A 27,144-nucleotide genomic window follows, 5' to 3' on the forward strand; every position below is an offset into this window, starting at 1 on the left:
AAGCTGTGATTTTATATATCTGTATAATATATATATGTATATCTCCTTTTATTTGTATTTGCAGGCATACCAAAGAAAACGGCTTCTCGTCCTCCGTTTGGGATTTGATTTACATCATCTCTGAGCCCATTTAAAAAAAAAGGAAAAGGCAAAACCAGACCCACAGAGAACATGTTGTGCGGAAGGACTTCCACTCCCTGGCTGTGCTGTTAACGCTAGCAATCAGGAAGAGCCTTTGGGGGCTGCAGGATCTCGCTAGTCTGATGCTGCTGCTAAAGGTTTTGGTGCAGGGAGACAAAACTGCCGCCTCTTCCATCCACTGATCTCTTCACATCTGCATTTTGCTGCTGCTGTGCTCGTCTCACACCCTCTCTCCATGGACTGATTTATTTTCTTTGCCCTTTTTGTGGGGGGGGGAAAGACGAGCGGAAAATTCAGGCACCGCATTGAGAGGAGGGAAATTGCATTTGTGTCTCGTGTTCTGGTGGATCGGGTTTGAGGTTCGTCTTTTTTTGGGAACAGAAAACATGACGTCGCCAGCAAAATTCAAAAAGGATAAGGAGATCATAGCTGAATATGACACTCAAGTTAAAGGTAGGAATGGCTTTATATTCATCTCTTCCGCTATTGCAGTCCTGACTGCAATTGTAGGAGTTTGCAGGAGATGTTTGGGTGGGGAAGGGAGAAATCATTTGCAGATTGCCTGGAATTTGCAGGGCTTTTTCCTAACACAATGCTGGGTCGGGTTTGCGATGCTTTTTCTAGTCCCCAAGGGGTAGGCTCCTACTATGGAATTGCTGTTTTAAGGTATCATGGGAAGGGCTTTATTTTACAGCATGGAACCGGTTTCTTTTTGAGTTCTGAGAGCCATATTTTTCTGTCTGCTGTTCTGAAATCTGGCTTTGCATTTGAAATATGAGAGCTGCTTAATTGCTTTTTAATCCTCCTCCTATCATGGGAATCTGTTAAAAAATCTGTGTAGTGTCAGAGGAGCAGATTTCCTCTGGTAGCCACAGGGATTGTGCTGAGGGTCCCTGTGAAGCTGCTCGTGCTAGAAAGTTCCATTATTCAGGATTTTGCTCCTGGTGACTCCATAATATCACTGCCTAGTTTTTCTTGCTGTGCTCTTGAGTGTGACACCTTAGGGTTGCAGCGTGTGTGTGTGTGCATTCACACGAACATAATGCATGTGTATATAAACGAATACAAGTAATGCATTAGTGTTATTCCCATCATCATCAGGAAGGCAATAAAGAGTCAGAGGCGTATTTGCAATGATTGTGGAAGTCTTCTGCAGAATCCACTTGGCTGGGTTTCAGCCTAGCTTGTGCCCCAGGTAAAAGAAAGGATGGTGAAATGCCTGCTTAGCTGCTGCTTTTTGCTGCTTTTTGCAAAGTTCTTAAGATAATGTGGATTTAACAAATAATTCTGGCTTGGGCATGGCTTGAGCTGTGGCTGGTGGGAAGTTCGGAGATGTAGTGATTTATCTAATTGCTTCGAACTTGCTTGTAGCATGCAGGAAAGATGGCCCTTGGGCAGGGCTGATGGACTTAAATCAATGGGAGTTAGAGAAATGCCATTTCCATGGGAGCAGGAGACCTCGATTAAACCTGGCAATTAAAATATTGCTTTGCAGTGCTGTACTTAATTATTTCTCACTGGTTGGAAATCATTCAACCATGTTGACCTACGCGAGGCGTGTCCTACACTGACCCTAGTGCTCGGCACCTACGAGTAGTGCCATTGCTGTTCACAAGGTTGACCTGAGCAAATCTACCAGTGGGTAGGAGTTTATTTTGGTTATTTATTTAATTTCAGTTTTCTTAAAGTTAGAAATGGAGAAGAGAGTGTTTCTTTTTCACTAGTTTAGTTTCTATTCTCATTTTCTGGCCGTCTTTGGAAATGGGGATTGAAGTCAGTGTAAAATTAGAGGCTTTGAATGTCATGAAACTTGCTTTAGATACCATGGCTGGGAGCTGGGTAGTGACCCTGCTCCCATGAGCAATGGGACCTCTTGTCCCTATAATTCCAGAGGTGTGCTGCTTTCCCTGCCACAGTGGAAAGATGAGGTGGGACCAAAGACACACTTCAATCCAAAAATGTGGTGCTGTCGCCTCATTAAACACACCGGGGACCTTCACCTAAAAATGTTGGTGTCCTGATGAAATTCTGACCTGATCTATGGGAAATGGTGTTCACTCTGACCATGGGTTGTTTAGTATCTTTTGGTGTTGTGAAATGATGCCATGTGGGAGTGAGATGAATCGGGTGTCGGTGTGCTCCATAATTGTAAGGTATCATTTGTTCCTCAGATGAGAAAGCTCAGGTATTTTTGGCACTGGTGTTTAGGAGCTGACTGTGTTTCCTGGCTCTGGATTGGAAACTGTGTTTAGAGGCTTCATTTAAAACCATTAATCCACCAACATGTACTTAAGCACTTTAATTTATTACTAATGGAATGATTGAGCTTTGCTTAAAAATTTAATAGCCTTAAGTTGTTAATCAAAAACTATTTAACAGATAGTTTGGTTATGGCTGGTAGATTGTTGGTGTGCAGAGGGTTTGATCTTCTGTTGCTGGGTGAGCTTAGTAATTTTTGTTGTGGAAGGTGTGGAGGGGTGACAGGGCGTTGCTGAGTGAAACTCTTTGTTATCCATGGCCATGAGCTGCAGGTGTTTGTTGTCTTCTTCCAACAGCCAGTTCTTTGCCTTCCTGGGTTGGAGTTAGCTCGTCCCATGGTTCACGTGTGCAGCTAATGGTAGAGGAGATCAACAGCAGGATGAAATGAATTTCTGAAGATGAAGACTATTTACCTCTTACACATCAAACTTACTGTGCAGTGGTCAGGGGACATAGAGGGAGTGATGTGTTTCTTCCCATTTCCTTGTGCAGGGTGGTTGAGGACAAGCTGGTCCGCGTGTCTCTCCTTGGAGGCTGCTGGAACCAGGCTGGATAGAGCCTGAGTTACTTGGTCTGATCTTAGAGCTGACCACTGGAGGCTGGGCTGGATGACTTCCTGGGCTCCTTCCCAACCTGAATTGTCCACGACTCTGTGGATTCTAGTATCTGGAGGTTTAATTACAGACTCTGTCTTCTGCAGAAGTGAATTAACCTGCAGACAGGGTGAGTTTCCTCAGGAGCTGCCCTGACGTTGAGTCTTTTGCCTTTTGATGATGCAGGCAAGGTCCATGTTGTCTCTGGTTGTGTGGCTGTGCTACCTGCGCTTGAATGCTCCTTGCTGTTGGCAAGGAGAGGAGAGGCTGCCAGTATTAGTGGGCTCTTCTTGCAAGACTTGAGAGTGCTCCTGTCTTTGAGGAAGCTCTGCAATGGCTGCGTGTCATGCGGGAGGAATTCTCCTGACAAGATGACATGGGGGCAGCAGGGGAGGGAAGTGCTGCTTTGATACGTTTCTGTACCATGTGCTCACAAAGATTATGAGTTCTGTGAAGCTGGAAAGTGAGATTCTGTGGTCTCCATATGGAGCCTTTGATATCTCCAGCTCATCCCCTTGTCTGGATTGTCTCTCCCAATTCCTTTGTGCAAGTTGCGGTAAAGCAGAGATAATGAATTGATGCTGTGCAGTGTGTTCCATGCAAGATGTGGATGCTGCCTCTATCTATCCCAACCAAGGCCTGTGAGACTGATTTTTGGTTTAAAGTATTAAATTGGAGTGTACGTTTGCTGAGGAAAGAAAAGCCAGTGATTTATCTCTTAATTCTTCTCTTCTTTCTCCTCATGTCCCGCGAGAGCCTTATATTTAATTAGTTTGTATAAAGCTTCAGTAAATAGCTTCATGGTTTGGGCTACAGAAATGGGATCCTGAATTCTTTTACACACTGAGGGTTCATAAACCACTTTTGTCCTTGAGTTGTCTCTAGCAAAGGTTAAAATGCATCTCTTGCAGATCTTGCAGCACAGCCCAAAAAGCACCAGGAATACGAGGAAGAGGTGAGGTGACTTATAGCAGGAGTGAGCACAGCACAGAGATGCCTGCATGGGTATTTACCTGAGTGTGTCTTCAACTAAGAACGGCTTCAGGCTACTGGAATGTCTGAAACTTCCTTTCTAATCTCCCCAAAATGGGTGATAGATTTCAGAGAAGTCCCTTTTCCTCCCTGGATGTGTTTGATGTGGTTGGGATCTCTTGCCTTAGATGCTGTGTAAAGCCTGGTTTGTACAATACAGCTGAGCACCTCCAGTGGTGGTGGTAGTTTTTAGTCCTGGTAAACTCTTAGGAGTCAGTAAACTCCTGGGTCAGCAGCTGTAAGGTGGGGGCTAGAAAGGAAACGTGATGCTTCTGTTGGTGAACTGAAGCAAAAGTGGCATTTCTCTCAACTGTTGGAAGCTTCCCTGTTAACGCTGCACAGGCAGCACTGGTCTAGAGAAGGTATTTGTAGAACGATCCCTAGATCACTGACTTGAAATCACTGTAATGCATTTTGTTGCTGAACCCTGGGGATTTTCAGTGCTGTTGACCTCAGGTATCTAAATGATGATTTCTCTTCTGTGTTTGTCTTCTGTTCAGCTGGTCACTGCACGCTGTGGCAGTGGCTGCACAGCCCAGCACCACGTGTATGTGCTTTCCAGAGCCACAGCTCGGCTCCCGGCCACTTCTTTGGCAACACCTATTTAACACACTGTGTAAATGGCCTTTTCAGCCGCGCACCCTGGGGTGCTTGAGTGGAATAGTTTTGAGGTTTGAGATTTTGAGTTTGTATGTATTGGATTACCATTTACATTTAAAATGTAAAACTACCTTTTAAGGGGTTTTTACAGTTAATCATTACTCGGTGCGTGTAAGTGATTCCATTTGTTTGCAACAATGACTTGCTCCAAACTCCGGCTATGGAGTTGCTGGAGAATCATCTGGTTTGCTGCAGTTCTTGATAGTGCTAATCCCTGGAGTTTTGGAGCTGGATCAGGCCAATGAAGCAGCCTGCTGCTAGAAAGGGGGAAGGGGCTGTTGGGAGACTGGTTTGATGTTACAGCAATTGTTTGTATTTCTTTGTCCTATGTGCAGTTCCTACTAATGGCTTATTAATGAGAGTAGGAAGAGATGAAAGAATGCAGAGTCTTCCTGCGATCCTCTTCATCTCCAAAATCCCTTTGCTGCAGATTCGTCACATACTGCAAGGCTGGAGAGCAAAGCTGAGCAGAGGAGGTGGTCCACTGAAGTGCTGCAGTTCCACCCAAAGCAGAGGGAATTCCAGTGTAGCTCCAGTAGGGTTTCTATGAACACTTCACTGGCAGTAGCCAGTTTCCCAAACTGCCAACTAAGGGAGCCCCAGGACACTTTTCCTTTAGCTCTAGATGATTTCCTTTCGTGGGAAGGGTACACATCACTATCTTTTGCTGTTAAAGGCTTGACTCCCTTTTTTGCTTTTAATGCTTACTAATTTTTGCCCATTTTGGGAATTTACTTGGAAGAATCTCTTTGCCTGGTCAACGTTTTCAGCTGTCTTTACGAAGAGTGAAAAATCTCAACCTTTGTTGAGATGGAAAGTATGTTTGAACACATGTTCTCTTCGCTATGCCATGCACAGTTGATATTCATTACTTAGGACTTTATTTAGTTCACTTTTGTATGACTTTTGCAGATTTCATGCTTTCTTTCAGAGAATTTCTACAGCATCGTGGGAGTCCTGCTTTCTGAATGTGGTCACTGTTTTGTGGGCAATGGAAGCAAATGCAGAGTTATGGTTTGATTTGCTGAGGGATAAAAGAGTATGGGAGAATACAGGGAAAGGGTCTGGACGTTGCAGTAATTTCATCCTTCGAGACCATTCTTCATGTTTGACTTTCTCTTTCTCCTTCCAAAATACCAATATTACAAAAGACAAAAGAGGGCATTCTTTTTGGGAAATCTCGAGGTAGTGGCCAGGGAAACTCTTGATTTGAGTTCTTAAAGTCAGAAAACACATGTGGGTATAGAATAACTGTGTCGAGCTGGTAGTATTTCTAAGCAGATGCTGCAAATGGATTGGAACCATTTAGAAGGTTATTTTTCTTTCTATGGAAGTAACTACCTGCTGTTGGTACACCCTAAATCTTCTGAGCCCACTACTTAGCGTGGAGCTGCCCTGGTGAGAGTTAATTGTTGCTTGGAACAAATAGAAAGGAGCTGGGAATGAAAAAAGAGACGAGATCACTTCCTCTGCAATTCTGAGTGTAAAAGGCTCATGTGTTACAAGAGCTGGAGTTATCTGGGAGCTCGCTCTCTGGAGCAGCGTGGGCATGATGTTAGGATGGCATTATGCAGCCTTTGGGGATGGGCAGTGATGAGGAGGAATTCTCAAAGCACTCGTAGGGTTCCTCTTCTCTTTAATGAGCACTCTTCCTCCAACACTTTCTCAAGGTGTTGCTAAATGTGGTGCAAAGATTCTCAGGTCTTCAGTGTTTTCAGCATGCTGCAGAAACAGCTTGTGCTTCACATTGATTGCTGTGAAACCGGCTGCATTAGGCAGGGGCTGCCTTCTCCTGTGGCACATCAGCAGCTCCTGGCTTTTTGACTCTTGAGAAGGAGCCAAATAAAGAGATGAACTCCAAAGCAAGAGTGGATTTTAATCTGCAGTTGTGAAGTGCTGTGGCAGGGTTATTTGGTCAGTCCTCCTAACTTTGCACTTGGCTTTTTTGGATCGTAGGACTTTCCAGGAAGAGCCTTTTGGCTTCCCTTCTTTGAAGTAGGGAAGGGTTTTTGGTTTGGTTTTGTACTGCTGTTATTTGACAAAGGTTTTCATGGAGACACTAAGCCACGGAGCTATGCGATTTATAGATGGGGAGGGCTTCAAGTTGAATCTGCTTAAAATAACACTGGTTGTTGCCTGGGAATTAGTTGCTGCCTCTTTCTCTGGGCAGCAGCGCAGGAACAGGCTCTGATGGTCCCACGAGGAAGGGGGGTTTGTTCCCGACAGCCCTGTAGCTGCCAGGATTGCTAAACTGCTCCCTCTGAACAAGGGGATCGATTGTTTGCTGACCAAAGATCCTAAGCCTCAGTCAATCAAACCAGTTCCATGTCACTGGCAGGTTTTCGGAAGGCAAACACTGCAGGGTGATGAACATGTGTTTGTTTCTGCAGCTTTTCTTTGCTACCTGAAAAGGGAGAGGATGATAAGCACAAACGAGTGCTTATTCTCCAAGCATATTTTCCTATTTTCTTTGCGTTTTAGCCTCTGCAGGGCATGAGGGAAGGCTGAAAAGCTGCATTTGTTCGGCTGCTGGGCACATCAGCATTGATCCCTATGGTAAAGGAGGGATCAATGGCTTTAAGCTGTTGCTTGAGCACATGGTGTGTGTTGTCCCCTGCCAGCATTTGCACCTTGAGACTTGGTAATGATGGATGAGGTGCCATTCTGTTTCTCATTTTTCACCCTCCCTATTTCCCTTCCATCCTATTCCACCACCTCTAGAAACAGCATGGATGGTGCAGCAGATAATGTGGCAAATGCTGATGTTCTAATCACCAGCCCATTCAATTTTGTTTAGTGTGCGTGGCTATTGCAATAGTAAAATAGCATCCTGGTTGCTGCTGCTGGAGGCTTAGTGGTGAGAAATCAAGGGGAAACCCACCTTGTGGTAGTAGGTCCTTCACAGCAATCCCTCTTTGTTGGTTTAGCAATTTGAATCAGGTGAGGCAGGATTGTCACTTCCCTGTGTCAACCTTCTACTAAGCATTGTTCCCTTCCTTCCCCTTCTCAGCAGGGAGGGAATGATCCATGGAGGGCAGGAGGAAACCAAATTGATGGGCAATTTCAAGGAGCTTCTGGGTGGTGGCATGTTATGTATCATTATGATTGGGGAATATTTAAGATGCCTGTTGGATGAGGTTTAAGTATAGAGGGATAAAATACTCTTGTGTCTTTGAGGATGCTCCTGCTCATTAGCACTTAGGTGTTATGAGAACTTCTATAAAATCCTTTTCTTTGTGCTGGTTAAGACTGAGCAGCGCTCTTGCTATTCAGCTAAGAGTATCTGGTATCCAAACCACATCTTATGTGACATTCTTGCTTTTAGGAAAATATTAAGAGTAAACCTAAATTATTCACGTTTCATTAGCGCTGTTGTTGAAATATGAAGAAACTTTGCATAGGGATGGGATTTTGGGTCCAAGAAACTTCCACTGAGCTGCCAGATATAGCTCCTAAACCTGGGCAGTGCAGGGGCAACCACAGCCAGATGGTAGCTGTGTGCTCACTGGTGTACAGCAGTTCTCCTTCCTCCATCCCAGTTCATCTGGGAAGGGCTGTCTGAAGTCTTTTACTTGGAATAACCATCCAGGCAGTTTAGAAATGAAGCTGTCTTCATTTCAAATGACAAACCATGGTGTACCAAGTGTGTTAGGGACTGTGGAGGTGCAGAGCTCTGAGCAGGCCTGGGGAGGTTTTTCCCCTGTGTCCTGATAACCAGTTATTCAGAAATGTAATAAATGAGTATCTCTGTGAAGTGGTTTTGGAAAGAAGCCTGCTTTTGCTTTGGTCTCTTTAATGAAAGTAACTCTTCTGTGTTCTCTCCATCTGTTGAAGAAGGAAGCCTGCTTCATCCCGGTAGTTCTGCTCCATAGTGGGCTGCTCGTCCCTGTCTGTGTCCCAGCTCAACAGGGTGGACTCCAGTGCTGCGGAAAGCTGCTAAATAGGAGCAAAAGGCTTTGCCAGTAAACGACTTAAAAGTGTGCAGCTGGAAAAGGGAGGGGGAAAGGGCTGCAGCACTGCATGGAGGGAGGAACAAATGCAACACTACAAAGGTCACAGGATACAGAAATGATGTTTGGATGGAAACTCAACTTGCTATGAATGAAACTGCGCTCTCGTGTTTTCCCCCTGGAGCTGAATGGCTGAAAACTCTGGATACTCCTTGTTCTGTTTCTTTTTATCAATTTCTTTTTCTGGCTCTTCCATGAGTTGTGCTGTGGAAGTGAAAAACCCGGGAGATGAAGGGTGGGCAGCACCCACACGTGCTGGGAGAGGCTTAAATACACGAGTCTCTGCTGGGTTAATCAGAGCTGTGGCATGATTAGTTCTGGGTTACGCTGGTACCGCTGTTTGCCAGTCAGAGGTTTGTCTGTGCTGAACGTAAAGTTTCTTAGCAGGGAACTGACTACGTGACCCAAGATGTGTGCGGTGCTCAGCAGGGCTGTTGGAGACACTCAGAACTTGGGCTGAGCACCCCTTGGAGCCGGCTCTTGGACCCCTTGAGTGTTGATTTAATTTCCTGTGTGCTGTGAAGTCTCGTTACTGAATGCTAAACTGCCTTTTCTTCCTCCATGTGCTCTTATCCCATCCAGATTGCCTGTATTTTCTCTGAGGTTGGTTTGATCTTGTATCAATCCATATGCTGTTGTTACCTTCCACTAGATGATTAATTCCTGCCTGTAATGATAAAATACTTCACCCAAAAGTGTAAGAGAAATCCGTTTATTTAGCCTCGCTGCCTAATGCCAAACACATTCATACTCATTGTCTTCGTACTTATCTTTACTTAGGCTTTAAATCAAATCATTTCCCCCATGCCCATCAGAATGTGCTTGACAGAAGCCAGCTGTGAAGGGCTCCTTCCATCCATGAATTTCCACCTTTCTTTCTCCCCAGAAATCTTGGCTAAAAATGCTCCCCACCAAATGTGCCCTCAGAGGTTCAGATTTAAAACAAAGGAACCTATTTGGCACTGGCCTCTCTGGAAAATCCCTATAGGTACAGTCCTATGTCCTGAAAGCAGTGACAGCAAATGAGAAAGTGTTTTCTTTTGGATTTCCCTGTTATTTCGTCCTGAAATGTCAAGTTATTTTGTGGTTCACATACTTTAACACATAGAATCAGAGAATAGTTGTGGTTGGAAAGGACCTTACATTCATCTAGTTCCAGCCCCCTGCCATGGACACCTCACAGTAGACTGTGTTGCCAAGGCTCTGTCCAACCTGGCCTTGAGCACTGCCTTGAACACTTGGTCATTCTTGCTGTGATTTATCAGTCTGCTTGACTGTTACTGATGAATTTTAGCTGGAGCTTAAGGAGCACCCAGGTAGGAGATGACACAGTCCTACAATCCTGGAGGGGAGAAGGCTCCATCAGGATTTTGGGAAGGAGCTCGAGCTTGCCAAACCAACATGTATGGAGCGGATGAGATGTCAGTTGTTTCTCTGCTGCTGGAGGTTCCTCCAGAAAGCAGCATCTGTAACTTGTGAAGTTCCATAATAAACACTTACTGGAAGCTGAGGGAGCAGCTATAATTTTCTCCCTGCTCTGTTGCCTTTTCCAGCTCACTCGCATCGTTTCAGTGGTTTTATGATTAGGCTTCATGCAAATAGTTCTCCTTCATCCCCACCCTCTACCAAACCCAGAGCAGCACAACCAGCTGCTATGCTTGGGATGAAAGTGCTGCTAATTTGCTGTTACCTTGAGTTGAAGGATTCTGGCCCGGGTGAAGTTTGCTCTTGTCTGTGCTGTAAGAAGCTATTTCTATGTTGATCAGTTCTTAAAGATCAATGCCTCTCCTTTGAAGAAGGAGGTTGCTTTGGGATCTTACATGGAGAAGTGCATGCAGAGGGTGATGGCTGCACGTATCTGTAGGAAAAAGTAAGTTGCTTTATATTTGTAGGTTTCGGGCTGTGTTGTGGAAAGGTTACTCTGTGTTTACGGAGCTGCTTTGAGTCTTTGACAGCAATAAGAAGAATAAATTCAACTCTCTGCACTAAGGGCTCAGGATGTACAAGGAAAACAGGTTCCTTTTCCTTCCCGGCCTCCTTTTCGCTCTTTGCTTGTAGTCATGTGCCTCTCCAAGCTTATTTTGCTCACAAACCAGAGATCCCCCCAAAGCCTCGCTACTCATGCTTTAGCTTATGGCAGCGATGTTAAAACCTGTTGACCATTAACTTTCCAGAGCACGTGTGTGCTCAGTTCTCTTACAGAGTGGTTTTTATCACGTATGTGGAAAGGTCTTTTAGATTTAGATGAGATATTAGGGAGGAATTCTTCACTGAGGGTGCTGAGGCGCTGGCACAGGGTGCCCAGAGAAGCTGTGGCTGCCCCATCTCTGGCAGTGTTCAAGGCCAGGTCGGACACAGGGGCTTGGAGTAACCTGCTCTAGTGGAAGGTGTCTTCTACCTAAGATCTCATCTCAGTCTCCGCTCTGGCAGGTTAAAGCCATTCCCCCCTCTCCTTACAGGCCTTTGTAAAAACCAATTCAGATGGTTTGGTCAAAACAATTTCCACGAATGAGTCAAAGTTTGTACAGTCTGGAATTGGATTCTCAGGGTGAAATGTGTCCCTGGATTTGTCTTTCTCCCTTCTCTTTTCTTCCTCCCTGACTTCTGCCATTGGGAAATGCTTTGGGTAGTAAGTAGGAAATCAGTGCTCCCCTGAAGTTTCCAAGCACAAACAAACAGGTTTGCTATTTTAAGTGCCAGGTTTTTTTATGATGTTTCCAAAGTTTTTTGCTCCACTGGGATTGAGTCTTGAATGAATGTTTTCATTTAAGATTTATTTTTAGGAGTTAAAGGCTTATGTGAACTTCAGTGCTGGCAAAGATACTCATTTGCCAGTCCTACATGTCAAATAGAGACTTTAAAGGTTTTAAATCTTGAAGCTTCCAAGAGGCTGGTTGAGGACATTCAAAGAGATGCTTTTTGCACTGCCTCTTGTGCTGGGGTTTTGGTGACACTTTCCTACGTCTGTGAGAAGTGGTTTGTGCTGGAGCAAACCTGCCCTGTTCCTGAAGTCGAGCTTCAGAGTGTTGTGAAGGTTTTCAGTTTAAATAGCACAAAGTTGGTGAATGTTGAGTATTTCAGTGGTTGAGCGAGCAGGAAACACTTGTCAGGGATGATGATTCCCTGTCTTCTTCTTGTGTTTAAAGTGCTCTGGCTCTTTTGAGAGGACTCACTTGGTCCCAGGAGATGTCTGTTTTGGGTTTGTGGGGAAGAGGGGCTGTGCCAGAGCAAACAAGAGCAGAGACCTCCTCCTTGGTTTTACTGCATGGTGCTGGGAACTGCCTCTTCTTTCTGACCCATTTATTTTGTCCAGCAAGAGAAGGGGCAGGAGGCCGCTGCGAGCTCCTGTCAGGATGCTTTCAGGAAGCTTTCTCCATGCTCCCAAATGCTGGGAAGCCACATGAGGGTGTTCATGTTGGTTTCTTTTATTCTCTTGTCAGCTGGGACTAGACTAGACAAGGACAAAGAGACCAAGCAATCGGATGTGTTTGGGGAAAGCAGAATGTGTCAGGAGTGAAGGAAGGTCTGCTTTGCCTTGTTGGTAATGAAGATGGGCTTAACTTAGAGCAGTGCCTGGTCCTTGGGGATATCACTTTGTGCTGGAGCTTGGTTTGAGGTTAGACTCTTCACACTAACGTGTTTCACAGAGTGGATGTTCTCTGCACAGCACTGACAGTGGGTATGCCTGTTACTACTGATGGCAGACTGGTTAATGGTGTGGTTACTCTAAATAAACTAACAGTGCACACTGTGTGTCCTTCCATGCCTAAGTTAATATTTTCATACACCTACTATTAACTTCCTGATGTGGGGGTTTGGGGGGGTGTTAATTTTAGTTCTTGTGCTCAGCTCGAGGCAGTTTTTTGTGCCTCAGTTCTGGAACCATCCACTCACCCCTTCGGGGGGTTTGGACAGCAAGCACTGGCTCCTCCCGAGGAAGGCTGGAAAATGCCATTTAGTGCTGCAGGCTCATGGCTTGAACTCATCTTTTATCAAGCCAAGCGACTTCCTAATGGCTTTATTGCTGTCATTTTGATTTGGGGAGAGCTTAATTTCAGTTTTCTCCTGTTGGCAGTGTTGTTCTAAATGAAGTGAGAAGTTCAGTGAACACAGTAGGTGGAGGAGAGCTGGGTGTCCGTGAGTTCACTTTTGGGGGTGGCTTTTTCCTTTGCTTGCTAAAGGCTTCATTATATTTTTCTCTAAGATTCTGTCCATATGTAGCACACTGCAAATGGGGAATAAGTCAAATGCAGTTTAATGAGGGAGAAGTCAGTGTGGGTGACTCAGCCGTCATCGTTTTTGGGTCCCGATTCAAATTCCTTCCCTGTTTGTAGCAATTGAAATGTTACCAACTGTTCACACTGTCGGGAGTGACTCCTGTCTCCATGCGGGATTACTGCACCCGCTGCCGGGGGTGGTGGGCTCCGGCTCCTCCTGGCAGCTCCGGCGGGGAAGCGGGAGCCTGGATGGGGAGTGGGAGGATGAATCACTTCTCTGCTCCTCTGGACCCAGATTGGAGCTGGGAGGAGCGTTTGGCTCTGCTCGTCTGCAGAGAGAAGAAATTCTGCCTCGGGTTTTCATGGGTGTCCAAGCCCCTGTGTCCAACCTGGCCTTGAACACTGCCAGGGATGGGGCAGCCACCGCTTCTCTGGGCACCCTGTGCCAGCGCCTCAGCACCCTCACAGGGAAGAGCTTCTGCCTCAGAGCTCATCTTAATCTCCCCTCTGGCAGGTTCGAGCCATTCCCCTTGTCCTGTCCCTCCATCCCTTGTCCAAAGCCCCTCTCCAGGTCTCCTGGAGCCCCTTTAGGCACTGGAGCTGCTCTAAGGTGTCCCCTTCAGGAGCCTTCTCTTCTCCAGCTGCCCCAGCCCAGCTCTCTCAGCCTGGCTCCAGAGCAGAGCTGCTCCAGCCCTCGCAGCAGCTCCGTGGCCTCCTCTGGACTCACTCCAGCAGCTCCTTGTCCTTCATATGTTGGGACATCCTCCTCGTGTTATTTCCTCTAGTGCTGTTCTAAACACAAGATCCACTCTGTGCTGCTCAGTTAGTGAGCAGGGGTTTTGAAACCCGGCAGTCTCCAAAGCTCTGACTTCCCAGCCAGGGCTGACATTCAAAGGGAAACTTGCTTGGCTTATACTTTAAATAGCTCTGGGACGGGGAGGTGGAGGGTGAGAGCACACAATGCGGCCAGCGCTGGGTTGTGGGGACTCTCAGGGCTATTCTTAGATGACAATAGCCGGAATGAAAAGCCATAGTCGCTGCCTTGTGCTCGGGCCATTGTGTGCGAGTGGTGTTTTGAATTCGGAGAGCAAGAGGTCTTTCAGGATCTCCTTCTCTCGTGTTCCTCGTTGGACACCTCTTGCTATTTTTCTTTGCTGGGGATAGTGGTGGTTGTGAAGGGAAATGGCTGCGAAGTGACTGCTTAAACGCAGAGTTGCACATTCTGCTTGCACAGGATAATGTTGAAGCCTGTAACAGGCTGTATGTGTTCTCCCCAGTGAGCGCTTGGAAGGTGCCAGGTTTTGCAAAGATGAGTCAACTGAAAGTTGAAAATCTGCCTGTCTTGATGGCTTTTTGTTAATGGTTGTGTTTGCGAAAGGAGGTTCACGCACGCGAGGGGAAGGTGATGGTCTGTGCAGGGAATACGCTGAAACCTGGGAGTTGTGGGGGAAGCTGCTGTAGCTGAGTGGAGTTCAACCCTGGCTGATGTCGGGAAGGAACAGGGTTTCTTGGCATTCTGCTGACTCAGTCCATCACTGTTTAGGCATAACAAAGCCTTGGTTTTTAAGGAACAGGGTTTTTTTGAGGGAACAGGTGTCACTTCTTTGCAAGAGCTGCTGGTTTGTCATCTCTGGCACAGGTTACTCAAGCTACTGCATCTCTGCAGATGCATCCATCCACAGATGTGGCCATGTCAGAGAGAGCTTCAGTGTCAAGGGCCTGCAGTTTCTGGCAGCTGCATGGATCAAGAAAAGAGACAGTACTTAAATATGTACGTTTCAGAACACAACCTTGTTTGAAGGCCTGGACACACAACCGTACCCTATTTTTCCCAATATGCTGAATGAAGTGCCCTTTTCAAGTCTGGTTTCCTGGTGCCTTTTTCCCTTTATCTTCCCAAGCTTTAGAGGAAAAAAGCAGCAGTTCCACAAAGCCAGCATCATTCTGGCATTAGGATGAAGTCCTAGAAGACAAATTTGCCAGTTTCAGTTAAATACAGGCATTTTTCGTGTGTGATGCTACAGAGTTGAACCTCTTCTAGTGCAAGCCCTGCAGACACTGTCCCACAGCACTGAATACACTTTTCTTATTTGAATAGAACTTTTAGAGCTCTTTACCTCACTTGTTTCAGAGGGAGATCTTGCTCTGGTTTTCCATCTGTATCCTGGTTTGGCCTCAGTTTTGTCTGGTGAATGATAATTGATCTTTGACTTTCAGAAATACCAAGTTGAGCAGCAAACAGTAATGGGCAAGTGTCTGCTTTTGGAGATTTGAAGGTGTCAGACAAGAAACTGTCTTGTCATAAGTCCTTGACGCTGTGTTTGAAAAGAGGGAACCGAAACTTCTTGAGGAAAGAATTTTCTGTTCGTTCTGAGTCTCTTGTGCAATCAAGGAAAGTACAGACTAATATTAACCTTAAGCTTTAGACAACTGTGCATGCTGCAGCGAGAGTCCGCACTGCGGGTGAAGCGTGTGGTCAGTGGGAGAGTGTGTTCATCAGTCTTGCACTGATGCTTTACCTTGAGACTCTCCTCTTCAGGATGATCACCTAAAATCCTCTCTACAGAGCACAGGGGGAGAAGTAGCTTCTCTGACAACTTCATTTTCAACTTCATGTGTGCTTCTGCTTCCAGCGGCTGCCGTGGGTCCGGCCACGGGGGAAGTGGCTGCTGTCACCAGCCACGTTGGCTTCTTCCTCTGCAGGCTCTTCAATTTGAGGAACATAATCTGCATTGCTGACGCAAGCTCCAACTGGAGAGCTGTTTGTTTCAGTCCCATCCTTCTGGATGTCACCTACGAGGACGCACAGGGGTGCTGCTGAGTGTCACGGTGCCTAAAAAATGAAGTTCTTCAGGTTGGGCTGAGGTGGAAAGCCAGAACGTCTGGGGCTGTCTTCAGATTGATGGGCTTGACTTCCTTCCCATGCAGTGGCTTCTTAGCTCTACTTTAGAAGATTAAGAGCTGGACATCCTGTTCTTGAGGAGGGTTTGCACTTCTGGCTTGCAGTGGAGGTTACTTGTGAGCCGGAACGCTGCACCGATTGATGCCTTATGCTTATCTCATTAGTGTGATGGTATTCCCTGTCCAACACGGAGCAGACTTCCAGCCGTGCTATGGGACAGCCAACTGTAATGTCAGCAGCTGTGCTGAGCACAGGCCTGTTCAATGCAGGGGGGTTTCTTACAGGGTTTTTTTGTCTGCCCTGTCTGCAGACACAGAAGGAGGAATGAGGGAGAAGGCAGGGTTAGGGAGGGAAGTCTTAATACAGACATGGGGAAGGATTTGTCCTGCAGTGAAAGGGCTGTTGTGTTGGTACACACAGCACTTTACATTTGTGGTATTGCTTCTTTGCAATGATACTGAAGTGTTGCTGCATTTCTTAGTATCTTCTTTCCTTTTGAAATGATGCCGCACATCTAATAGCAAAAATACCCTTTGATTTATCCTTTATATCTTGGTTTTCTTCTACATTCCTTCCAAGTAACTTACCAACAAACTGCTGGAATTTATCAAACAAAAGAGCCTGGGCTTCTTCAAACATTGAAATACTTAAGACAGAGCATCTCCTTTGCTTTGCACAAGCTTTATTTGTTGGATTGGACTAGTATGTGTGATTCAGGACACTAATGTTTGCTGACTGACTCCCTGCTCCTGCTGAGGAGCATCCTCACTTGCTACGTAATCCCTTGGCTTCAGGAAAATAATTGCAAATTGCATCCCAAGTTTTTTAAAGCATCATTTTACTTCTTTTTAATCACAGCATCCTCTGCAGATGTTGGAGTGTCATAAAAATGAAATGTGGAAACAGATGTGAAGTTGTCACAGTGTGCTCCAGATCTGAGGTGGTAATTGAGCTGTCAGGGGGAGCAGTGGGAAGTTCAGCTGACTTTATCTGTATGGCCTTTGGCAAGTGACGTATGGACTCCTTAATGGGAAAGTCAAATGTGAAAGGAACTCTATTCCATGGTTTGTCTGGAGCAGCGCATCTGCTTTAGCAGATCAAGGATAGGAACTACCCTGGATAATGAAGTCGAAGATCTGGGGTTTTACTTAGTAGCTGGAGCTGTTGCTGGTGGTGGTCAGGGGAAATGGAGGTAGAAATGAGCAAAAGTAGCCAGGGGCTGGGTGTTTCTGCTTTCTGGTTGGTAAGAAGAAATGGCACAACTTCAGTGCTGGGAGGTTGCTGGTGCACCTCAGGAAAGCAGCTGATGAAGATGGGCTGGCGAGTCCAGAAATGCTTCTATGTGGCAATGACTTAGGTGGGAGACATGCCAATTCTTATGGCAACCGGTGACCTGATCTGTTGATGTCTCTTGGACTTTGCATTACCTGCTCTGGGGTTTGACGTCTGAAAACACTGAAATAAAGATAAGTCGTAAGCTGATCCCGAAAGGATTCCCATTTCCTGCCCTCTGTCTGCTTTCAAAGATTTTCTGGCTGTCTCCAACACGTTCAACAGATCATTCTGTGTAATCCTGTCTGGCGGTTTGGTTCGAGATGTTGGGTTTTAAAGCTCTTGTCTGAATGCTTTCTGCAGATGGCCTCGGGGTGAGTCAGGCTGTAAGGTGCAGTGTCTTGCTTTGATAAGGTTACTCCTTTGGTACAGATAGTTGGTGGCTTTATAGCAGAAGAACAGATCTCTCATGTTAATGGGAAAGTGCTGTTCACTCTTGAAAACAGGAGCAGAGCATCTGGAGCTTTCACTGCTTGTCTCCCACTGTAAGTTATCCTGATGTTCCTGCGAAAGTCGTGGATTGTAAATGGTGGTAACAAACCCATCTGGCCTGGAATGCCAACAGTGGTCAATCACTATGAGAACCTAAAGTGTCAGTCATAGCTTCAAGGTGTTGATGATTTATACATGTCATGAGCAACAGAAGAACATGAAATATATTGATAATTCATAGCTCAAGGATGTCAATCACTGGATTTCATAAGTTATCAGAGGTGTTGTCAGCATTTAAATCCTATCTCGGTGTATTGAAAGTTACATGTGTAACTTTATCAATGGAGATTTTACTATGCTATTGATTTTCTTGCTGCAGATTAAGAAGTGTTAGTCACAGCCCTTCCTGACATAGGCTTTTGTTTCCTCGCATAGGCTTTGTTAAATATATATATTAAGCAAAGCAAAACAACACCGCCCAAACCAAATTCTCCACTTTGGCATTTTGAATGAACCACCGGGGTATTCCTGCACTCTTACATCTCTGCCTAAACTGGCCTGGAAAGCACATTTCCTTTCTTTCATTCACAGTGCTTTATTCAGAGGGAGGATGGAGAGACCTGACCCTTGGTTCACACTGAAACTGAGAATGAGCGGCCCATGATAGAGTTGGTCTCTGAAGCCTCTTTGCTGTGTGTACTATTTCTCTGCTGGGCTGGTTGTCGGTTGGTTGCTGTGGGTGTGTTGTTTTAAGGCCCTGGTCAATGAACCAACACAAACATTCCTGGTTGGAAGGCTGGCGGAGGAGCCAGAGCTCAGCTCCCACTTCCATGTTGCCTTTGGCTGGTGCCGCATGGGGCTGGCGCGGGGGCTCCTTATGGCCCGTGGCTGCAGCTTCAAATGGGGAGGGAAAAGAAGTCCCACCCAGTACCCGAGTGGCACCAGTGAATGGGTTCCATGTGCTTTGGTTTCCTCCTGTCCAAATGGCTTTAATAAATCTTCGTTTAAGTGATTTATTTTTGGTGGTGTTTTCTAGGGACTGAACAGTTTTTGTTTCGTGGAGTTGCATGAAGCAAATGAGAAATGGAGTTGTTACTCGGGGTTTGGGTAGAGCCTGAGCTGGATGGGGGGACACACCACGGTTGATACAGGCTGCATGGAAAAAGAGAAGTTTTCTAAACTCAGTATTCTTTAAGGGGTCCAAGCACAAACTAGGCTGTTAGACAGGGAAGCTGGGGTTTGGAGGCAGGTCTCTGAGTCTGTCAACCCTTCTTATGCTCTTCCAGTTCTCTGGGTATCAGCAGCAGAAGCTAAAATCCACCTGACGTGATCTGTGGAGTAAAGCTCCTGGTTGCAGGCTCTTACGTGCATCGAGGACCATAGACTGGTTTGGGTCGGAGGGGTGCTGAAGCCTCCCTGACTCCCCGTCCTCATCCTTGGAGGTGTTCAGGAGACACAAGTTTCTTCCCTGCTTTTGCACAAAAGGGCTTTTTGTTCCTGCCTTTGGAAAACGTGTGTGGTTGTGACTTTGCTCTGGGCTCTGCTTAGAAGGAAGAGCTTTCTGATGGTGAGAGGTGCTGAAGGACTTCTGTGTCCTGATGTGTTTTCTTAATGGTGATAATTTTTGTTATCTAAAGGCTGAATCAAATCCTGCAAAGCTTTAACTTCTGTGCCCTTGATCCAGGCATTTCTCGCAAGTGTTTTCTCTCTGGTTTTGCCCAGTCTTTCCAGTGCTCTGTTAGAGCAGGATGATTTCCTTCCCTCTGTCCCTGCTTCCGGCTCTTTGATAAAAACGCTCCTTTTGACTTCTCAGAAGTGAAAGGAAATGACACTGGAAACACTCTGCTTGTCAGTGAGCATGTACTTGATGTCTGCGGTACAGGATGCTTCAGTTCAGGGAGCGCTTGGGTTCCGTTCTCTAATTGGTACTGGGAATCCTGAGGAGTCCCTGGTTTTGTGTCCTATCCTCTGGCTTCAGCTCATTCAACTGGTATGTGTGTATATATAAACGGTTTGGGTTTTTCTGCTTTTCACTCAGTCCTGTTTCTATGTGATGATTGTAACAAGTGGCTGCAGTCTGTGTGCTGGGTCGCATCTTTGCTTCCTTGGAAAAAGCTTTTCCTGGGAAGTCAGTGGTTTTCCCACAGGGGGGTGGGGGGTGCAGAGAGGAAACATTTTCAGATGAGGATCTGAATATGATTTTTATTGCAGAAGTTACCTGCTGTGCCAAACCTGGCTAGAACTTTAGATAGCGTCCAGTGTACGTGCTTCTGTTGGACTGGGAGTAACGTACTGGGCAAGCTGGAGCAATGGAAATGGTTTCTGAGTGATGCAGGTGTGTGTAAAAAGGAGGACCCGAGTTTCAGTGTCAGTTCTGTGACAAAGGCACATGACAAATGAGCATCTCCTTGTTCCTGCTCTGGCCTAAGCTGCGCTGATTAATGGGTGTTGCTGTAGCTGACAATGAATTGATAGAAAACTGATGATTCACATAATTTGAGCTCTGCAGGCTCTGTCAAAGACTCATTTCCCTCTTTACCAGAGGTGCTATAGAGTAAAATACAAGTTCCTTTCAAGGCAGCAGCCCTCCACCTAGAAAGCTGAATATTTATAACTCTAAAGGAGTGACTTCTGCTTCCTAGGATTGTATAGGAAAAGCCTGCTTGGGGTATCTTTGCTTTCAGTGAGTATTCTTGGAGTAAAGTACTTATGAATGTGAACAGAGGCTGAGCCAGAGAGCGCTGGGGACTTGTGAAAGAGATTTTCTACCTAGTTTTTGAGTGTGTGGTTTTAAATGAGACTTACACCTGCTGCTACTGAGGTGCACTCTAGATGAGTGGCAAACAATGCTCCAATTTGATTTTGTGTCTAAACTGATAAGCCTGGTTTCTCGTGAGCTCTCATGCCAGTTTAAGGAGACATTGCTTTAATCTATGGGATGGTTTGGCTTCAATGGCATGTCTTAGTTACGACAGTGGGGAAAATAAGAGGCTGCCCTGGTGGAAACCAGCTCTGTCATCTGTGTCCACGGGTACCCCAGGCAAATAACTTGGACCTTTTTGATCTTGCTGAAGTCACCTGTGAAATGTCTGCAATGATGCTGCTTATTCACCTCTCCTGGAATGTCTCTGCTTAATGAATAGCTCTCCAGAGCTCCCAGGAACATGCAGGGCAGTGCCTGTGGGACTGACAGGGAGGCTCTGACGACTGCATCGCGCTGCTGAGATATATTGGACTCGCCTCGCTGGCTTCCTGGGACAGTTGTCTTCCTTCTCGATGGACTGAGAGCCTTCCCCAGCGTTCCAGTGGGAAGGGGAGCAGGACTGGGAGGAGCAGGGCTGCAGGATCCTTCATGGTGCACTTGTACAAGTCTGCAGGCTGCTGGCCTGCAGCTGGCTCGGGCGCTCGCTGGGTCATTCGGGACCGACCAGGTGGGTCTGTCCTGCTGTGATGTGGCATCCAGGAGCACATCCAGCCTCGGAGCACCTGGGGTGCAGGAGCTGGGAGCTGTGCGAGGAGGTGGGAGGGCTTCGGGGCTGATGGTCGCTTGTGGACTGCGGCAGCTCCCAAGTGGGGTTCGTCTGGATGAGACCAAGGAGCAGGAGGAGAACGTGTTGGTGGCAGCAGGGACCCCTCTGGAATAGTGGTACTAATCCAATTTCACTGTGATTTTTAAATTGAAGCCTCTTCCCATTTGCTTTTTTGGATCTTTAAGAAATATTCCACGTAAATGGGTTTCAGTTCTGTAGAATATTGGCTTAAAGCAAAGGTGAAAATCCTCAATGCACTGAGAATCCAACCCCACGTTTCTCTGTCTCTGGCTGCCTGAGACAACAGTAGAATTAGGCAGTCTACTGGAAGTGATTCTGCAATTGAGTTTACTGTGCTGGAGAAGTGTTTACGTGTCCCTTTCTGTTCCTCTTCATTTATTTCTTGATCATTTATGCATATTAATGTGTTAGTTACCAAAGAGGAGAGGGAGGAGGAGAAATCCTGAGGTGAAATTAAATCAGACACCAGCATTAATCATTCTGGATGTGTCTCTAAATAGGTGACATAATTCACCGAAGGATTTTCCTTTTCATTGAAGAGATTAAAACATGTAAGTCCTAAATTGCCACTTCTGTTGTAGCAATTTCATTGATTTGAGAAATACACTTGATGTTATTGGCATGAAATACTTGTGTCTGAGAGCTTAACCATCATCTCTGATTGGGAAGAAGTAATAATTCATATTAATACTGCTGCTGGCTTCTTGCATCCCAGTATCTTTCAGCAGTTCCAAACTTTATTAACCTTTGGAGCACCCTTGACAGATGGAGAGATGGAAAATCATAATGCCAAATTAACTGAGTCTTTGCAGTAGTTCCAAAGGGGGCTGGGAATTGGGGCGGGGGAAGTTGGCCCATCCCTGGGCTGTTTTCCTGAGGAAACAATTAGCAGGAGGGAGGATTTAATGGATTTGATGTGTCTGTGTGCGTGTGACTGCTGCTTTCTCACCTATGGATGCTTCTGCCTGTGGTAGTGTGGTGCTGTAGAGTGTACAGGGAGTGTAATTTGGGATTCCTGAAGTGAATTGAGGCAGCGAGAACATCTGGCAAATGCCAGAAATAGTGATCACATTACAGGTTTCTGATGAATAATTCAATTCAGTTTAGGACTGCTCCACATTAAAAGAAACCCTTCACAATATTTGACATAATGCAGCTGAAGCACTTGGAGAAAACAGTTTGGGAGGCAGAAGGAGCAGTTGTTTCACTTCTGTTTTAATCCCTGCCAGCTGAGGAAATCTCAGTGTTTAGGATGAAGACTTCTGTAAAGTTCTTTCTTCTGACCCGGAATAATTCTGGATTGAACTACTCCTAAGTCTGGGGCTGCAGAAGTTAGAATGGGAAATGTCTCTTTTGTCTTCTGGCGTCAGGTAGCTAATGGCTGATTGTTCATTGACAGAGGTAACCAGCCCCCTTTGTCTTTGGTTGCATCTGAACTAAATCCAAAGGTAAAGCTGATAATTCTACGTTTTACAATCCACTTTTCCACTCCATTTGGGTCTTTTCGGTGTATCTTGTATTTGGTGTTCTGCATGTTGCAGAATGATGCAGTGAGGATGATCTACTTCTGCTTCGGGGTGATTTCAGGGTATAGTTCTAGCTGCTTTTCTTCATTTTCTTCTGGCTTCCTTCCTTAAGGGATGGGTTTCCAAACTGCTTTCTGTGGAGCACGCTCGTGATGGCATCGAGAAGGGCATCAAGCTGGAGGACACCTGCAGAGGTGTCCACAGCCCCCATCCTGTGTGGGGCCAGGCGCTGGTGCGTGTCGTGCTGTCGGAGCCTCCGCTTCTCTTTATTGTCACGGACCTGTTCTGCTGTCTCTTCCTGCTGCATTTCCAGCCTAGAATAAAGAGAAGTTTCTGTTGAAAGCAAGTGCCAGCCTCTCCCTTTACAGAGGCACTTCCTTTGTGCCCCATGAAACACTGCAGTGCAACATTCTTCATTCAAATCTCCCGTGTTGAAACGGAGAGCCCTGGCTCCTGGATCCCCTCCCTCCCTCCCTTGCTCCACACCCAGGCAGCTTGTTGCTTCCAAATGAATTAACATGGTTTCTGAAGGGTGTTCCTGTGTATTTCCCACACTGTTGGGTCAGTCTGATTAATTCTCACACTCTGCTTCTGCATGAGGAAGCCCAGGATTGGGCACTGCCCATGAGCCTTGCCCAGACTTGGCATTTCATTCCTTCCAACTTTTCCGTGGTTTTTCAAATCATGGAATTGTAGAATGGCTGGAAGGGACCTTTTAGGTCATCTTTAATTGGAGATGGTAAATGGTGGTGTCAGTAGTGTGTTGGACAGCACAGCAAGTGTTGGGAATGGAGGGTGGCGTTGGGCATACGCAGTAAAGGCAGGAGGCATCGGCTGGCGCACTGCTTCCAGAGGCACTTCTCTTGTGCCTGGGAGGGCTGGTACACCCAAGTAATCAGTGATGCAAATAGATGGTGATGTAGGTATGCAAATGAAAGCTGACTGTCCTCAGCACCTCACTGAGATGGAGACCAACCTGGATTTTGCTTTTCAGCATGTCTCGCTGCTGCTTGTACTTCACCGATGCAAAACTTCACGCGCTCGTCTTGCGCCTCAAACCATTATCAGGCTGTACTTGAATGGCAGCTCCTAATGCCTACGGTCCTGTTTGTGTATTTCTAACAAGGGCTTCTTGTCGGTGTGCATTACCCAGTGCTACGATTTCTCCAATGGGTAGGGAATATCCTGGTTTTTAAAGGAAAATGAACCTTTTTGAGGGCGTGCGGTGTCTGACAGGATTAAGAGCCTGAACCTGAATCTCCCTCCTGGCTCTGGTCTTAAACAAAAGACTGTATTTCCTCCTCTTCTGTCCTTCTCACTTCAAAGCCTGGTTTGTAAGGCTGTGATGATCAACAGCTTTCGGTGAGCAGTGTGGTCTGTGCTGTGAAATCCTCGCTGTTACTGCATAAAGGCTTTTCCAAGTCACTAAGCCTCCCAGCCACGGCTGTTGGGCTGTTGTCTGTCACTTGTCATAGCCCTGTTTGGAGTCAGGTACCTGAAATATATTGAGGGTGTTTCATCCCACTACAGGGTCTTTCACTTTTGGAGCACAGGCTTTCTTCTATATGATGATTGGAGAATTCTTAGCAATATGCTGGGAATATGTCAAAATGTGAAATCCAAAACACTCTCTGAAACTTAATTAGATATTAAACGGTTCTAAGTTCTGCTCAGAGCTGTAGTGTTGGTGGGTTTTCATTTTTGGAGCCTGAATGGAGTGTTAATTTCAAACTAAACTGTAATCTCAACCTAAACTTCCCCAGGCTTTGCAAAGGGAGGCAGGGGATGCCTGTACCGCTGTTGTCTCCATTGTTCAGCACCTGAGTGTGTGGCAGCTTTCAGGAGACAGGGATTTAAGGCACAAGATCGAAACCAAGATCATTCAACCGTTCTATGATTAAAATTGCTGCTTCAGTCTTCTCTATGAAGTGGAGGTTTTGTTCATTTTGTTCTGCTTTGTCTTTCCTATGCTGCTGAATAGCCTGAAAGATAAGGTGGTGTTAGATCTGTGCACACACTTTACTGCTTGGCATCTTCCAGTCCTTCTGCATCATTGCTGCCTCTGTGCCGGGCCGGGGTCCTGGGACGGCGGGGTAACATGCTGAGCTTTGAAGCTGCTGGTTTCCACCTTCCCAGCCACGGGTTGAGTCAGTTTCCCTTTGATTTTGACGTGCTTCCTGCTTGTCTTGAGCTCATCTGACCTTACCGAGGAGGAGGAGGGCTCCTGGCAGCAGCCATGGGGGTACCACTGTGTCCAGGCGGGAGCAGGGCCGGTTTGGGAGCTCGGCTCCGGCAGTCGGAGCGCTTTGTGTGGGTGAGAGGATCACTGTTTAATCTGGGCGGGAGCTGGGGGTTGGTGGTTCTGTTTTGTTGTCATCCCACTCCTTTCCCAAGCTTGTCATCTTTTTATACAGCACGGCATTTGGGAGAGGGGTGGGAACGTCTTGGGAAAGCTGCAGTGCACAGACATGGAGATGGAGCTAGATACTGAAAAGCAGCTCCGGCTGCTTGCGCCTTCTCCCGCTGCTCTGTGCTGCGCTGCCTGATTCACTGTGTCACTGTCCAGTTAGAGCAGTTAAAGCTTATCAGTGGGAAGAGTTGAAACCCTCTTTGGGAGGATTTCAATCCTGGGATCTTCGGGAGACGATCCTGCTTGGAACAGGAACATTGCTTAGGGTGTGAGATGACTGAGCGAGATAGTCTCCTGGGCCTGAGTTCATCGCATGAGCTCTACATGAGCTGCTGAAGAATGAACAGGTTGGTGCAGAAATGGCACTGTTTCCATACGTCCAACTTTAGGTTATAAGATGCTTAAGCCTAAAGTAATCATTTGGCAAATTCTTTGTCCCAAGCTGACTGTTGGATGCTGTAGCAGAGCAAGGTATCATTGCAGTCAGTGCATATCTACCTGCTCTGGCCATGATGGGTTTATGGTAGCACAGATTCTTGCCAGGAGCTTTGCAGAAGCCCATCTCTTGTTTGTAGTTTGAGAAGCTGCCACTGTTCAGTAGAAGTCCATAATTGCACCACAGTTTTTATAATCTGCTTAAGGGTAATAAATGAATAAAGGATAACCTGCTATTAGTTTTGTTTACTGGATCCTTCCCAAGATTGTAGGGTAGGAGTGTTTTGGGGCCTTGGATCTGTGTACCTAGACATTGGTCTCATTTAAACTATTAGGCTTCTCAAGCAGGAACAATCAGTTAATGAAGATCATCCAGATTTTTTATGTCCAGTTATGGGGTAGCTTCAAATGTAGTGTGTACCACCTTGTCTGTGATGGATGCTGCCAGTGATGTCTCTTCCGTGGAAGTATTAGAGACATCGTTGCTTAAATACCAGCATTTTATTCATGGACAATAACTGAATGATAATAATTGTGCCTATCAGTGCTCTGTATGCTTCAAAGTTCAGTAAGGACAAAGAAAATTATACATTATAAATGCTGAGAATGACAAATGTGAGCAAAATACAGGAGGCAGAAGTTCCTTCCTTTCCCTTTGGATTTGAATCTAGCCCAGCCTGCTGAGCTCTCCAGGAAATGCTGAGAAGGTGGTTGCAGCGAGGGGAAAAGTAGAACTGTGCAACTCTGTCCCCCTCTGTGCCCCAGGTGACTTGATGGGTCTGGTGATGGGAGTGAAGAAATGGTTTCTTTTAAATGGATGGAAAACTTTTCTGTTGCTACTAGGGATGGTTTATTATGTAGTTGTCAGCCACGTGAGCTTAAAATACAATAGAAAGGGTTCTGCCATCCAGGCCAAGGCTTAGTGTGAGAATAAGAATACCTGGTGTTTAATCCCAATTCTTCTGTGGGCATCTTGACCTTGAATTCAATGTGTTTATTCACCTTCAGGCACTTGAAGCATTGGCAGCAGGAGCAGGGTGTTGAGGAGCTTGTTCCTTGTCTTGAATGATCACAGTGGGTGGGATCCTATTTGAACAGGGAAGGAGGGGAAAGGCTTTTTGGTGTTTCAAGTGGCTGTTAACCTAACAACCTGGGGAAATGAAGAGGTGCAGAGGCAGTGAATTCCAAATGAAAGTGGTTGTTGTGACTGCAGACATGAAAAGGTCCCGTGTGATGCGGTGACCCGGGGGTTAGGGCACACACACAGCCCTCACTCGGCTGTGCTCTGTCCTCGGAGTGAGTCCGACTTAAAAACCTTTCACTTGTGTAAGCAATGGGAAAACAAGCAGACACTTCATCCCCCAGCAAGCCCAGTAAGCCTCAGGAAATTCCTGCATTCTTGATTTGGGTTTGTGGCAGAGGGCTGCGTGGTGTGTGTTTGAAAGATGAGCAAGGTTGCCCTCTCCAGCCCCGCGCCACAGGCTCGATAAGCTGGAGCTGAATAGCTCATTGTTCCCCTGCGGGCAGCCCCATCAGCTGTCCCTGCTCCCCGCCACAAACACCCGGTGGAGCTGGACAGAAAACGTGCTGATGCTGCAGCTCTCACTAAAGGAGAAGGTTATTGCTTCGCGCTGCTGTTCAGCA

General features: G+C 46.3%; 1 protein-coding gene across 3 annotated transcripts in view; it reads left to right on the plus strand.

The window, feature by feature from the left end:
• Positions 1 to 527: 527 nt before the first annotated feature.
• The window catches only part of SRGAP2 (SLIT-ROBO Rho GTPase activating protein 2), an 89,605-nt gene continuing 62,988 nt past the window's right edge, over positions 528 to 27,144 (plus strand). For all 3 annotated transcript variants that reach the window (XM_010017249.1, XM_010017248.1, XM_010017250.1), the window contains exon 1: positions 528 to 594. In XM_010017249.1, coding sequence (XP_010015551.1) covers positions 528 to 594 — 67 coding nt within the window. The remainder of the gene's footprint in view (positions 595 to 27,144) is intronic.

This window comes from Nestor notabilis, unplaced genomic scaffold, assembly GCF_000696875.1.
Source record: "Nestor notabilis isolate BGI_N333 unplaced genomic scaffold, ASM69687v1 scaffold8456, whole genome shotgun sequence".
In the NCBI taxonomy this organism is placed as follows: Eukaryota; Metazoa; Chordata; class Aves; order Psittaciformes; family Psittacidae; genus Nestor; species Nestor notabilis.